Raw genomic sequence first — 16209 nt, 5'->3', positions numbered from 1 at the left:
TGTGGTTGTGTTGTTATCTGATGAAAACTTTGAAAAATACTAAAGAATGAACTGAAAGGTATCAAAAGTTATTCTGTGTTTGTAGACCGACGCCCCTGATTCTGGATGAGGAGGGAAGGACGATCGACGCCATGACAGGACAGGCAGTCCAGCTCCAACACCATACCCCCACGCTCAAGGTCAGACATCTTCTTACCTATTATGTTATAAAATGTTAGATATGTTAGACCCATGCACTGTTATATCAATCCATATACTAGTAGGTGTCTCCTCTCACCCCTCCCCTTCCCTCTCCCCTCCCCTTCCCTCTCCCCTCCCCTTCCCTCTCCCCTACAATCATAATAGGTGGTGACATACTTCTGTGTAACTGATGATGTTACTGCCATAAACCTGTAACAAATGTTGACAGGGCTCTTCCAGAAATATAGATTTGTGTTTGTAAGGAGGGAGGGCCCTTTTTTCTGATCTCAAACAGCCACAAATGGTTTTCCCTGCGACCTACTACATAAATAAAACAGATCTTCAATATTTTAAGTACCCACCCCCCATAATAGCAAATATTTGATGTAGGATTGCTGTCAACTTCAAGAATAACAACCCTTATTACTGATTAAAACATTTCTGTATGTTTTCAGGCAAATATCCGAGCCAAGAGAAGGGAACAGTTCAAAGGTTTGATAGAGAAACCTCCGGAGGAAATCAGCGAAAGTCGATTCTTTGACTCCAGAGTGGAGTAAGTAGCATTGTAACTTAATCTGTTGGGATAAAAACATTATTTATTATCAAGTCACACTCTTGTATCTCCATGTTAGGAATTTGGTAACAGTGGCAGAAGTCAAGTTAAGTTTATTTACCGATACAAGGTCTATAAAGATCCTCTTCCCTAACACTGAAATATTTAGCAATAGATGAATGTGAGGTTACGTGGACCTTTAACATATCTCAGATCTATAATTATATAGGAGTTCCTGGTTCTCCAAATGCTTGTCCAGTCTATAATTAAAAGTGTTTAAGGTCTGTGCTAAAACCACTTTAAGTTTTGTTGCGCATGTCTTTTTTAAGAATTTGATTGAAATTAATAAATATGTTGTTTCCTGATATTGCAGGGAAATTAAAAATAAATAAAATAGATGAACAGAAATGTGAATGATACATTCAAAAATACAAGGTACTTGAATTGGTGAATTGTTAAGTGTTTGCAACAGGTCCTTCAAGTAAATGATCCTTGTATGCAGCATTAACTCTGTCTGTTGTGCAGTTTTATTGTCGCCCTTTACCAAAACTCAAGTTTTTAAACAAGAATTGATCAATTATTGTCAACTGGCATATTGCAATTAAAAACACCTCTAAAATCAGGGAAATCTCTTGTAAATCATTGATAAGCTTTGTGTTGTAATGTGACTTCTATCTTAGATTCCACCAGGGAAAGGGCATGGGAGTTGTGGGTAGCTACACAACATTCTTAAATTAAGAAACACAAGTACTATAAATCTGTTGAATTAAGGGGTATGTGCTGCCATAAGATCTCCACTGGTGGGGATTACCACCGGCAGTAGGCAGAGTTCTAGATATGACTGGAAATAGTAATATCAAAGTTTTACTTTATGCACAAACAATGTAGGCATTAAACTCGACCCGGGACATTTCTCTTTACCCTCGATTCGATACGAATCTCGATATCTGTACCACGATTCGATTATTTCGATTCGATACACTTTTATTTTAAAATATAAACAAAATGAGATAAATAAGCCGTCAATACATGGAAACCCGACGTGTTTCCACACTTTAGATTTGAAGCTTGCCGGAGCATCAAAAATTTCCATTTCTACACCCTGCCACTAGCCTATTTGATACAGAAGTTTTATAGGGTTATACTATCTATTGAAATGTCCCAGGTCAAGTGACATAAGAAAAAAACATGCAATTTCTTCACATTGTCGTACAGGTAACCAATACAAACTGCTCACTCAGTCACAGCTTGACAAAGGGACCAGTCGGTCTTGAAAAGTTGTGACATGTTTATTATGTTGTTTGCGTTTAAAGTAAAACGTTGATATTATATATTTCAAAACTGATATGAATCATATGTTACTGAAAATATTTAACCTGAAAGTTATTGTTGTGTAATTTTCAGACCTGATTGTGCAGGGTTTATTAGTTGTTAGTACATATGATATTGTTTCAGGGCCAAGGGTGCCCAGAGACAAAGGCGTTCCTTCAAGTTCCACGAAATTGGCAAGTTTGAGCAAATGGCTGGCAGGCTTCGGGCAAAGGTACAGGAAACAGAATTTGTTGATTTATATAATTTATATTGATCATCATATAAATATTTATTTTGTAGTTATCATTATTTTGCTTTCAACTGACATCTACAGGGATCCCTAGAATTTAATTAACTTGATTACACGATACAGAATTAACTCAAATGTTATCTACCATTAACATTTTACATCTGTTACATTTGTCAGAGTTTTAATCATCATTCATAACAAATAATTTACACATTTTTATACGCCTGGTATAGTTTCTGCATCCGTCCGGTTAAAGTTTTAGTGCAGATTTTTTCAGTGGAGTACAGTTCAGTCAGAGCATGTGTTATTGTCCTAATGTTTGGCATGGATGTTAATGTGGGATCTAACAAAGACAATATGGATTTAATATGGAAATTAATTCCTATTTTTGTAAATTTTGGACGTGTTTGGGACTTAACTTTTTTCGTACAATTTTTCGGTTATAGTTTTGGTGCATTGGATAGGGTCAGACGGGTGTATTATGCATCCGTTTGCGGTGCTCTTGTTTAACTGTAAAAAAAAAATGGAATCGTTTAGGAAGCCAATATCATTAAGTGAGTGAAAGAAACAAATCCAATCAAAACAGACGCACCAATTTTCTGGTGTCTTCATTTATATTTTAGGAAATATTTTGTTAATTCACTAATAAAATTCTATCTGCATCTACACATTTATTTATTTAATTAAATGTGTCGGTAATTAGTCCCTTTTACTATAATAGTAGCAAATGTTTTTATTTATTTATTTTCAGAATTGATTGTATGCAAAATTGCACTAATTTACTTGTTTCAATCTCATTGTAGGCACAACTAGACAGATTACAAAATGAAATCGCTTATGCTGCCAAGAAGACTGGAATCGCATCAGCAGCAAAGTTAGCGACACTGGCTCCAAAGAAAGAACTAGTATGTATATATATAATAAATTGGCATAATTTGATGAATGTACCAGAAAGAGATGTACTTTTGCTGCCTCCAAATAATAACCTTATGAACATTTTAAAACATGTTTGCTGTAAATTTTGTCTAGAACATCAGAACCACGTTATACAAATTCATTTATATCCGTTGTTAATTTGCTTTCTTGGTCACTTGGTCAATGTCTCTGTGTACCCGTGTAAAACAAGGGAGACAACTCTGTAAAGTCTACGAATAATGTACCAGGTAGTTAAAAAGCTTGAGTTCTTATGGACAGAACCCAAGAAAGGTTAGAATGAATTTATTAATATCTTGATGTATGATTTTATAATATAATGTCATTGAATGGAAATTAACTGATGAAACGGGATATGATTTTGGTCAAAGAATTTCTTCAAATTCTAAGATACTAGTGAACAATTCACTGACTTTTTACATAGAAATGTAGACTATCACTCAAAATGAAGTGTAGACCACAACCAAGGTGTCATTGAGATAAATAGATTTATTATTATGATCATTATTAAATGATTCTTAACAGCCAATCAATACAATGGAGGTCATTAGGGCCAATAAAAGTAGATAAAACATGTTAAAAGGAAATTACGTCAAACAAACAAAAAGGTAAAAGGCAATCATCAACTTAAAAAATTGTAAAAATGGCTATGATTTTGTTATGTTTTTGAACAGACCATTATAGTTGTAAGGTAGTTTAGAATTGTAAAGATACAGACTCTTTCGAAAAGTGGAAGAGATAAATGGAGCCGGCAATTTTGATTCATATAATTTCATATATCATTGCCCTTATGGTAAGGAAACATGATTCTTTGCTTCCCTAAGATCAATGATGTTTCACAAAGGCAATATGATGATGGTGTATATTATATCTTATCTACACATATTGGTTTTGTTAGGATATAACTCGCCCTGCTGGGACTAAATATTTGTTATGCCCCTGCCATAAAATGAGGGGGCATACGATGTATAGTGTTGGTTGCGTCCCGTCCCTTCCATTAGCGGGGGCATTTATGTGTTACAGACATTTTCTAGTTTTAATGGTGTGTATTGTTTTACCTACACAGCAAGAAGGTGAAGTCCCTGACATGGAGTGGTGGGATGCCTATATCCTCACTGGTGACAGGTAAGACATACCAACGCTATAGCGGAAGTCTTTATTGTGGTTCAATTTCTTTGTTTACATAATTATGTGGATAGATTTGTTGGGAATGTATATCTCAGAAATAACCTAAAAAAGTTGAAGTTTTGGATCAATAAAAGATATAAACCATGGGGACATTGGTATTTGATTCACCTTTTCACTCGTGGATTATCGTTTATTAGGTCTGCATCGATATATCATATTGTATACTTTCTTGTGTATCATATCTAATTGTTTTGTTTGCCGATATTACAATACACTAACAGTACTTAAATTATCGATCAATTTTTTAACCAAACTTTAAAAAAGTGTTCTTATATGTTTTTAATACTTCAGTAAAGTTGCGGTTCACTGTGCAGTCATACCCAAAAGTACTAGAAAATTGTAGTATTTACTTTAAAAGTCTATGACAAAACACATTAAAATCCTGCACTCAATCACTATGAAGTTGACCTTTTAAGCAGGTTTTTGTATCGTGATCCGTATCGTATAGTAAGCATTGTACTGCGAATCGTATCGTGAGGTATGCATATCGTTGCAGCACTATCGTCTATAACTACTAAATACTTTCTACAGTAGTATCACTAATTCATTTACTATTGTGGATGGTCAGCATGGAAATAAATCAGGAGAGAAAGACTTCGGAATAGCTTTCTTTATCTAGTGTTAGTGTAAAACGTTCCCCAGGTGTTGAGTACGGTGCTAGTATCACTGTTGCTGCATTGTAATTGTATCCTGGGACATAAAGTGGGACTGTGTCGTCTCCTTCATTCTTCTACTCATGAGGACTTGGAAAACAGACATACGCCGAACATTTATAAGTGAAATTCCTTTGGTTTACATTGATTCAAGTTTAAAATGAGGAACCCAAGTTAACCCATTTACCACTGTAGACCATAATGGACACATCCAGATCAATGCATGGTAGTGCCTACATATGTTATATAGGGGTGAAACGGTTCTTGTCAAGTAAAAATTGGAGAGAACCAACATCCTGGTTGTGTATGGTCATAGGCTGTTGTAGGAATTTTGTCAAATGTTTGGATTAAATTTTGCCCTTTTAATTGACTTGAATTATAGTTCCTGCATCATCAAAATCCAAAGGACACCATATACTTTGTCTACCATTATCCTATCATGACAGAATCAAAGTCCCTGCACCAGCTAGCTTGCAGACGATGAGTTGACTAGTCTGGAAATTGTTGCAAAATCGTGTATTAATGTGATGTCAGTGTAATGATTAATTAACGATAAAAAGCAATCAAGCGGCAGTGGAATGATAAAATTTAACTGTTTTGATCTCAGCTCTTTGGACAATCTTCAAAGTACAGGTACCACTGTCTATAAGCCTAGCGATCGGTCACATAGCTAATGCTAAGCCTTCGATTCTGTCGTAATGTAATTGAAGTGTGCATAGAATATATGGATACTAAGAGCGTAACCTTCGTTATTTTGAAGGTGCAGTCCACTACAATTAGTATTTTTCCCCTAAGTAGTAGGTAGTTTAAAATCAATCAGTCTTCAATATAACAAAATATCATCGTATATAATTTTCTGTTTTCATATTTGTGTAGTTATGAAGAAGACGTCAAAATTGAGCGCGACATATTGTACGGCATCACAAACTTAGTTGAACATCCCATACAGATGAAGCCACCAGGTTTGTATTGGTAGACGATGGGGTATTACACATGTACAGGTAGTATTGGTAGACGATGGGGTATTACACACGTACAGGTAGGATTGGTAGACGATGGGGTATTACAGACGTACAGTTAGTATTGGTAGACGATGGGGTAACACACATTTACAGGGAGTATTGGTAGACGATGGGGTAACACACATTTACAGGTAGTATTGGTAGCCGATGGGGTATTACACACGTACAGGTAGTATTGGTAGACGATGGGGTATTACAGACGTACAGGTAGTATTGGTAGACGATGGGGTAACACACATTTACAGGTAGAATTGGTAGACGATGGGGTGTTACACATGTACAGGAAGTATTGGTAGACGATGGGGTATTACACATGTACAGGTAGTATTGGTGTTCACACAGTCCATTGAAGTATTCTCCTTTCATGTAAGATACCCAACTGAATGGTGCCTTAAGGGAAGAGTGGAAGGAAGTAGCTCACAATCTTTTAGTCGGGTATTTTTTCAATAATATTGGTACAGTCGAACCTGCTCATGTAACCCCCTTTATTTCTTACTTTCTTTATTAGCCCTCTATTTTGAGACCCCTGTATCGAACCTGCTCATGTAGCACCCTTATTTCTTACTTTATTTATTAGCCCTCTATTTTGAGGCCCCTGTGTTAATAGACCAGTTTAAATGTTTCCCATTGTAGTTAATTCTTTGTTTATTAAGAGACAACCTGTGATAAGAGACCTTTTTAATGGTCTCTTTAAATAGGTTTCACTGTATCAAATATTCAGATATCTTGGCCGACCATAGGTCTCTATGACAGAGTGCTGACTACAACAAATTTGGGAGAATTTACTAAGGTTTTGTTTCCATAAGTAAAGAAAGACATGTTTCTTACTGGCCTTTTAATTCTGATTTATGGCATTACTGTTCTGAAAACCCCCCAGTTAAAAATATAATTTTAAGTATGTAGTAAATTTGATAAATTATGCTGCTGCAGTTTTATGAAAAGGTTTCATAGTACTGAATAAAATTAAATTATGTGTGAGATATTTTTCAGTGCTGTCACTTTTTACTGATTTGTTTCATGAGCATGAATGTCACATTATCAACTTCATGATGTTTAACAAAGAAAAGCAAATGAAGGGTCAGAGGCAAAACAATGAAAAATTATGAACAAGTTAGCCAGGTTTCAATGTCTTAATTAACTTTGGGCTTTGGGTCTCTATGGTAAAAAGTCCATGGTTAACATGGTACAGTACACGTTTGTCATTAGGGATATAATAAATAGGCCCCATCCCCAGGTGTTGAGTACGGTGCTAGTATCACTGTTGCTGCATTGTAATTGGATCCTGGGACATAAAGTGGGACTGTGTCGTCTCCTTCAATCTTCCACTTATGAAGACTTGGAATACAGACATACGCCCAACATTGATGTGTATGACAATCAAATCATTGCCGCTTTGTCTTCCTCAGATCAATGTTGAAATCTTTTAAGAACCCAAAACTGTGTACCTGAGGTATTTTTTGTTCAGGGAATAACTTTTGTTGTTTAACCATTTTATTTAAGAAAGAAAAATGTCCTAGTTTTGTTTTGCTGATTAATTCCTGGACGCTTCTTGACAAGTACAGGTATAAGAACCATTTTTTGTTTTTGTTGTAGGAATTTTTCAATTTTCTGAATTTTGCTTATTTCAAAGAATGAAATGGGACATATATATCACTTTTGAATTTATATAAACGCATTAGTGTATGTAGCAAAGGGATGTACAGTAAAACCTCAATATAACCCTTTCACCCCTGTAGACCATTATAGACTCACCCAGATAAATGTATGGTAGAGTCTACTAAAGTTACCTAGGGGTGAAATGGTTAATGCCCCTTGTTTCATGTGCCACCTCGTTTACTGCCAACTGATTGCAGTGTCCTTTTTTCTTGTTTTCTTAATAATTCTTTTATACATGTCCCTCAGATTCTTCCCTGCAGGTAGGGCGTAAGAATTGTACCTGCTGCCCCCATTGCATGATCGTAAGAGGCCACAACATTTGGAATCATGTCTTTTCTCTTCTTTCAAAACAACTTTCTTCTTCCTAATGTCTTCCTTGACAATGCTTCACTTTTGGCCTTTAGTTGAGCGTTCGCCCCTGTGAGGAAGGCTTTGGGTTTCTGTCCCCTGGCCGAGACATACCAAATCTGTAAAAATGGTAGTTTCTACTCCTGCTTAACGCTCAGCAATGTAGGCGTGGGACGACTGGTTTGCCCGTTGTCAGTATAATGTGGCCGGCTGGGGTGTCCTGCAGGGTGTCTTCGGCAGTATGTATCAGAGAGGTAGCACTATAAAGTCGGCATCAGTTTCGCGCTATCACAAGGAGACAAACACAAACATATTGCAGCCTTCCAAAACACACACGCACACACTACACGCATGCATCTTGCACACAGGGAAGGCCGTCCTTAAATGACCATAGCTGTTAATAATACATTAAACGATACTATAAATCAAACCAAACCAAACCAATCCCTCAGATTATTGCCAAACCCCTTTATAACGATAACATTTATCTTGACAAGTGGTGGCAGTATAATGAGGGTTTACTGTACCAAAACAACCACTCATTCTACCATCGCTTCATCCACTTCTGAAACTGAAAATCTGCAACTTTGAATGTAGTAAAAGGAAACTTCAAAAAGTACCATTCTAGTTAGTTAAAGGGATATGTCTTCATGTAGACATATTATTTTGTCCTACCCTTTATCGAAGTGAAGACATTTTTATCTAATTGATGATTTTTTTTAATTGGAACACAATAAAATTTGAAGAACAAAAACCCAGTAAAATTGTGAAAAAGGAGTTAATTAGGTCACCTGAGGTTTCGCTCAAGTGATGTATTGCTCTCAGTCGTTATCAGTCGTCCGTTTACATTTTCAACACAAGCTGAAATACTGTAGATGGGATTTCATTGATAATATTACTGACATCTCCCTGACCAAGTGTTGTTCTTTTTCGGGTCGATCAGTAATCCAATATGGCTGCCGCCGTAGCCGCCATTTTGAAAAACTATTTTAAACTTAAAACTTAGTTCCACTGAACCTTGGTAGGAATGATCAACTCATGATCCTGGCAAATTGTTAGACCACGGCCACCATTTTGGAAAAAATAAATATTTCAAACTTAAAATCAAGTTCTAATAGGCCGATTTAACTGAAACTCGGTCTAGGAATGATCAACTCATATGGTCCCGACAAACTTAACTTAACGTTATACATAACTATTTTTTACTCAAATTAGTAGGGATAATTGACATCATTATCTCCACTTCATATTTCAACAACAAAAATAAATACTGTAGGACTCAGGTGACCGTTAAAGCCCATGGGCCTCTAGTTTTCATTAAAGATTCGGTCTGTATACTGATGAAAGGAGGGGTGGTTACTACACAGTTTAAACACCTATATATCAATTTTCCCTTTCCAGCTGAACCAGAGACAGATCCAGAGATACCTGTTTACCTAACAAAGAAAGAGCGGAAAAAGTTAAGGCGACAAAACAGACAAGAAGCCCAAAAAGACGAACAGGAAAAAATAAGACTTGGTTTACAACCCCCTCCAGAGCCAAAAGGTATAGTGAAAGTCTGGGCTTTTGACCTCTACTTTTAACCTACTATAAATAAATAGGTGGCTCATCCCTTAGAAGTGCCCCTATCCTTTTTGTATGTCCCGTCCTGCCCCACGTTTGGTAGGTATTTACAATTAGGTCTGTTACGGTCTAACGTATAGCAGGATGTTTCTGCAGGGATATTTTCACAATTTCCTGGGTCTATAATGTGATCGCAAAAATATGATCCACAGAATAATATGACAAGTGTATTAAAAAATGAGTCGTGATAATGAACTTCATAACCGTAATACAGGATGTTTGAAAATAGATTAAATCAGACATCTTATAGTTTCGCTGATGTTTTGCTAAACAAAATTTGCTAACTTGTTATTGCAAACTATGCTGTAAAACAAGAGTGTTCATTTAACACTTTATTTGCTGTGAGCCCTGTCTGTGCTAAAACACCATGACAATTTACCTCCTTCACATATCTAGATTACAAAATTAGAATCTGTGGAAATTTATTTTCTAATTTTGAGTCTAAATCTTGGAAATTTAAGCCAGTGTAAGTATATAACCTGTTCTACAGTAAGAACTGCAGCTAAGGTCACCCAACTCCACACATTAGAAGATGTTGCATTATATTTTTGTGACTTTGACCTTCACCTCTGTGACCTTGGCAATATTTTTGCATTTAGTTCTATTATGGATGAATAACTGCAGCTCGAGTCATGCAATTTCATATTTACAATCACTTTTTTCATAATCTACAAACTAAATTGAAAAAAAAAGGTCAGGTAGAATAAATAGGCCCCATCCCATCCCCAGGTGTTGAGTACGGTGCTAGTATCACTGTTGCTGCATTGTAATTGTATCCTGGGACATAAAATGGGACTTTGTCATCTCCTTCAATCTTCCACTCATGAGGACTTGGAATACAGACATACGCCCAACATTGCTGCCGTAGATTTTAAAGTTCTCCAATGCATAAATATATAAAAACCACATGGATGTTGCTTTCTTCCTTTGATCAATATTGAAATGTTTTAAGAGGCCACGAAATCAATCTGAGGCATTGTTTGTTCTGGCACTTATTTTCTATATTCGACCATTTTATCTTAGAGAAAGGAAAGTACTCTCCCAGTTATGTTTTGCTTATAAATTCCTGGCTAATTCGTGACTAGTGCAGGTAATGTAATTGGTTAAGCTTTTGCATATAGGTCAGCTATTGACTAAATACTGCGTACTGCTGTAGGACTTTTTTGTCTGAAGATGATGAACCTAATAAAATGTGTCTCTAGCTTCAATTTTTTCCTCAATTTGTTCCCTTGATGAGTATCTTTTGACATTGAGATTAGCCAGACTGATGATATTTGACCTCTGTTTTTGAATTTAAATTTTATTTGAATGGTTACAGTAAGAATGGCTAACCTGATGAGAGTTCTGGGAAATGAAGCAGTACAAGATCCTACAAAGATTGAGGCACATGTTCGCGCTCAGATGGAAAAACGTCAGAAGTAAGTGTCGCATTAAGGATCCCTGTCCCACTGCACCGAGCTATTTCCTATATACAATAAGCTCCCCTTAACTACCGTTCGGATTTAACTGTAGTACAGTTGGGCTAGGATAGTTTTGTTGACCAGGAAGCTCTATCAGCTAGAGCTATGGTATGACAATTCGAAGTTCAGGGTTTGAATCCTGGTCGTCTAACCCAGCTGACTTTTTACACTCTGACGTTATTGTTGATGGTTTTTCGTTCATTTCATCTTTATTATTTATTTCTATTCCGTCTTTGCATATTGCAGAGTTATCTTCTCTTGTGAGCAGGTATTGATTGTTATGTCATTGGTTTATGTGAGAAAATTACGTCGTTTTCTCAAAAAATTATGACGCTACTCTCACAAACAAATGACGTAACAATCAATCCCTGCTCACAAGAGAAGATAACTCTGCAATACGAAAAGACGGAATAATGCCTGCAGGGTAAGTTTTTCTTTTCAGAAATGATTTATCAAAGCTATAGTGATGCTCTAGTAGAGGCTGTATATAACAATATGGTTATGTTTATAGACAACACGAGGAAACAAACGCAGCAAGAAAGTTAACGACAGAACAGAGAAAGGAAAAGAAAGCGAAGAAAATAAAGGAGGATGTTTCTCTTGGTGTCCATGTTAGTGTGTACAGGTAGGTGAGGAGTAATTCATGTATAGGTACAAATGATACATGGTCCAGTGATGCCACATATGTGTAATGTTTCATCAAAATATATGTAGTCAATCCAAAGTTATGTCTTGCAACACAAATTGGATGCAAGTCCATTTAACGTTTTGACCTGTAACTGTGACCATGACTTTTAGTTCAAGGGTGAAAATAGAAAGTCTAAGATGTTCGGACATGTGACCATTGAAATGTAACTTTGACATGTTACGGTCACCATGACTTTTAGTTTAAAGGGAGATGAAAGTAGTATAGTGAAATCCACTTAATGTTGCATTATAGAATGTCAAATCTTGTCTTTTTAAAGGTCGGCGGAATTATTGAGAAAAATATATTATATTGAACTGATGAAATGTAAAATATATGAATTATAGAAAATTCAATAAAAATAAAAAATAATAATTTAACTTTTACTTTTATTTTGTTTCTGTGAAATATTGACACTATTAAAGTGACAATTTAGTGAAGTAAGTTTTTTTATAACCTTGTCACAAAACTCTTCATTGTTATGTAGTTTAATACTCCCTATGGACAATTCATGTCAAGAAATTGACTAGAGACAATGTTTTCTTGGCGTTTTTAATCAGTAACAGAGAAATCCTTAACTGTACAGCCATACGATTTAGCGGCAGCTGTCGGTAAATTTCTAGCTAACAAAAATGTCTTTCCAGCCCATGATAGAAGGTAACTTCAAAATAGGTAACTTCAAAATCAAAATCATCTTCCAACAGCATTTCAAACATTGTTATAAATGAGTGATCTATTTAACGTTTAAACCTATTGATATCGTACTTTCTGCGGTTTGAAATTCTCCCTGCGGCACCTCTCAATGCACCTCAATGCGTGCATGCTCTAATTGAACCTGTTCGTTTTCATTCAAATCCAAATGTGAACAGAAATATCTGATTAGAGGTATATATTATGATACTTATAATTCTTACTCGCGATGTATTGTGTAAATTCAAGAATGTGTTATGTGTGAACTCAGACTCATAGCTGACATGTGTTGTCGGTCGACAGCGTAGTGCTGTACATGTTTACTTCTCACTGAAAGGCCCGGATACTGAGCTATTTTGTTCGTAGCTATTTTTATCACAGGCTTTTCCAAAAGATGAAACTGACCACACTGGATGGTTGGCTTCTGGTCATGTCATTATCAACTACATAAACTTTTGTTAGTTGATACTCTATCGTTTCATGTAAACAAAAAAAAATACTTCACTAAATTGTCCCTTTCATTGAAAAAGAAGATGTATAATGAAAAACAGACAATATCAGGCAGAATTATTTCTTCATCAGTACATTTTTGCAATTTAGGCAAGGATCCTTTTCCTTAACTAGCTAGTAAGAAACCTTTCCCAGACACACATACAGATAGACAAATAATGTTTTACACTGATAGGACCAGTAGCTAATCAATTGTTTTGTTTTGTTTTGTCTTTGCAGGATACGAGAGTTGACCAACGCTTCCAAAAAGTTTAAGATAGAAACCAATGCCAAACAGCTGTATATGACGGGAATTGTGGTGCTGTATAGGGACTGTAACGCTGTCGTGGTGGAAGGAGGTAGGTCTGAACTAAGTCTGATAGTGGAGGTAGATCCTAGTGTTACTCAGCTGTCTAATGGTGGAACGAGGTTCTGATGCAACTCAAATTGTAACTCAAATTGCTTGAAAATGGTTTTCCTCCAACACGAAAACCTGGCGTGTCTTTAAGTGACAATATCTGTTAATGGGACATACACAAACAAACCAAACCAAAAGATTTTGTAATAGTTGAAATTGATAAGGCCTTGCTGTCCTTACATAAAACTTGGGTATGATTTGTAGGGCCTAGACAACAGAGAGGTTCCAAATGTTAGATGTTACATTTTGTATAATTTGTAGGGCCTAAACAACAGAGAGGTTCCAAATGTTAGATGTTATATTTTGTATAATTTATAGGGCCTAAACAACAGAGAGGTTCCAAATGTAAGATGTTACATTTTGTATAATTTGTAGGGCCTAAACAACAGAGAGGTTCCAAATGTTAGATGTTACATTTTGTATAATTTGTAGGGCCTAAACAACAGAGAAAGTTCAAACGACTGATGTTACATCGTATAAAGTGGGAGGAAGATCATCACAAAGGAAAGAAGAAAGACGACGGTAAGGCTCGTGTAAAATATATACCTGTGACGTAATACTACACTCTTTGGAAAAAGATATCAAAGATATACACTAAAACTTTGTTATACTGCCACTATTTGTTAACTGAAATTTTGGCATTATAAAGGGGTCTGGAGATAAACTGAGGGAAATATATAAAGAACTCCTAAGTAAACAAAAAAAGGGACATTTAAATATATTGGAAGTAAACAAGGTATCAATGTTTTACTGCATGTTACCTTACTGTGACGGGCAACAACTTTCCAGGAGGTTATTCGAATTTTAAAGGTATACAAGATTATAGGCATTATATCGCACATACATTTCAAGTTTTAAGGGAGAGAACTTAACCGGTAATCCAATTCAAAATTTACATGTTCAGAAATGAAAGCGTTTTGGAAAATTTTGAAATGTTGTGTAATGTTTACCACACATTGGTCTGTTGAAGCTTGATTTGTAGAAGCACTGGTGCAAAAATTATTCCAAAATGTTTGCAACAAGAAAGCAGCATTCTGGAATATGTTAGGAAATGTTTGAGAAAGTTTTCTCTTCAGAACATGTCCCATGCATCATGTGATGTACTTGAATACTTTCAAATCGACTTTACAGGAAGCCACTTTAATACCAATAAAGGAATAAAGCAAGGAAGCATCCTGGAATATATAACAAAATATTCTAGAAGGTTTTCTCTTCCAAACTTTTACATTTTTAGCTCACCTGGCCCAAAGCTCACCTGGTGCGGCGTCCGGCGTCAATATTTTACTTTAGATAACGTCTTAATAACCACAAGCCCTAGGGTGATGATATTTGGCCAGAAGCAAACTGGGATGAAGGGCTACCAAGTTTGTTAAAATAGTTGACCTTCACCCATAATCAATGTCACATGGGTCTTTGTTAAAAACTTTAAACAACTTTTTCTGAATAACCAAAAGGACCAGGATGGTGATATTTGGCCAGCAGCATGATCGGATGAAGGGCTACCAGATTTGTTCAAATGAATGACCTTCACCCATTTTCAAGGTCACAGGGGTCAAATATGTTAAAAACTTTAAACGACTTCTTAATAACCAAAATGCCCAGGGAGATGATATTTGGCCAGTAGCATGCTGGATTGAAGGGCTACCAAGTGTGTTCCAATAAATGACCTTCACTCATATTCAAGGTCACAGGGGTCAATTGTCTAAAAATGAACTTTAAAAAACTTCCTCTGAATAACCGAAAGGACCAGGAGGTTTATATTTGGTCAGGAGCATGCTGGGATGAAGGGCTACAACGTTTGTTAAAATGAATGACCTTGACTCATATTCAATTCACAGGGGTCAAATATGTATAAAAACCTTTAAACGACTTCTGATGAATAACCATGAGGCCCAGAATGTTGATATTAGACCAGTAGCATGCTTGGATGAAGGGCTACCAATTTGTTGAAATGAATGACCTTGACTTATTTTCAAGGTCACAGGGGTCAAATATGTTTAAAATCTTTTAAACAACTTTTTTTGAATAACCAAAAGGCCCAGGATGTTGATATTTAAGCAGTATCATGCTAGGATGAAGGGCTGCCAAGTTTGTTAAAATGAATGACCTCAACATTTATTCAAATTGTCACAGGAATCAAATACAGTCAACCTGCTTGAGTGGTCACCTGAAATAAGCAGCCACCTCCCTTATGTGGTCAGTCTGTGGTCCGCCCTATAGCAAAAACTACATAATGAACCTGAAATATGCGGCCAGTGGTCACAAAACTCTGGCCCGAGACGTTATCTCCACTGGTACTCAGTAGTCATTTCGTCTGGAAACTGACATCAAAAAGATCACAATATATATATGTTCAAAATCTTTAAATGACCAGTAACATGTTTGGATGAAGGGCTACCAAGTTTGTTCAAATGAATGACCTTGACTTAAATTCAAGGTCATAGGGGTCAAATATGTTTAAAATCTTTAAGCAACTTCTTCTGAATAACCATGAGGCCCAGAATGTTGATATTTGGCCAGTAACATGCTAGGATGTAGGGCTACCAAGTTTGCTCAAATGAATGACCTCCACTCATATTCAAGGTCACAGGGGGTCAATTGTCTTAATAACCAAAAGGACCAGGATGGTGATATTGGTCTGTAGCATGCTGGGATGAAGGGCTATTAAGTTTGTAAAAATGAATGAGCTTGACTTATTAGCTCACCTGGCACGCCGTCCGTCCGTCCGTCCGTCCGCCCGTCCGTCCGTC

The 16209-nt window shown here is 36.3% G+C and overlaps 1 protein-coding gene across 1 annotated transcript in view; it reads left to right on the top strand.

Annotated features, from left to right (window-relative positions):
* The window catches only part of LOC110465774 (U4/U6 small nuclear ribonucleoprotein Prp3-like), a 30039-nt gene that overhangs the window by 9771 nt on the left and 4059 nt on the right, over positions 1-16209 (top strand). Inside the window, exons 8-18 of the mRNA XM_021521848.1 lie at positions 86-179; positions 636-733; positions 2189-2276; positions 3098-3199; positions 4294-4352; positions 5945-6030; positions 9496-9639; positions 11036-11135; positions 11689-11802; positions 13282-13400; positions 13892-13981. Coding sequence (XP_021377523.1) covers positions 86-179; positions 636-733; positions 2189-2276; positions 3098-3199; positions 4294-4352; positions 5945-6030; positions 9496-9639; positions 11036-11135; positions 11689-11802; positions 13282-13400; positions 13892-13981 — 1094 coding nt within the window. The remainder of the gene's footprint in view (positions 1-85; positions 180-635; positions 734-2188; positions 2277-3097; positions 3200-4293; positions 4353-5944; positions 6031-9495; positions 9640-11035; positions 11136-11688; positions 11803-13281; positions 13401-13891; positions 13982-16209) is intronic.

Source organism: Mizuhopecten yessoensis, unplaced genomic scaffold (assembly GCF_002113885.1).
Source record: "Mizuhopecten yessoensis strain PY_sf001 unplaced genomic scaffold, ASM211388v2 scaffold11101, whole genome shotgun sequence".
NCBI lineage: Eukaryota > Metazoa > Mollusca > Bivalvia > Pectinida > Pectinidae > Mizuhopecten > Mizuhopecten yessoensis.
Note: the sequence above shows the minus strand (reverse complement) of the source record. Positions and strands in the feature narration are given on the sequence as shown.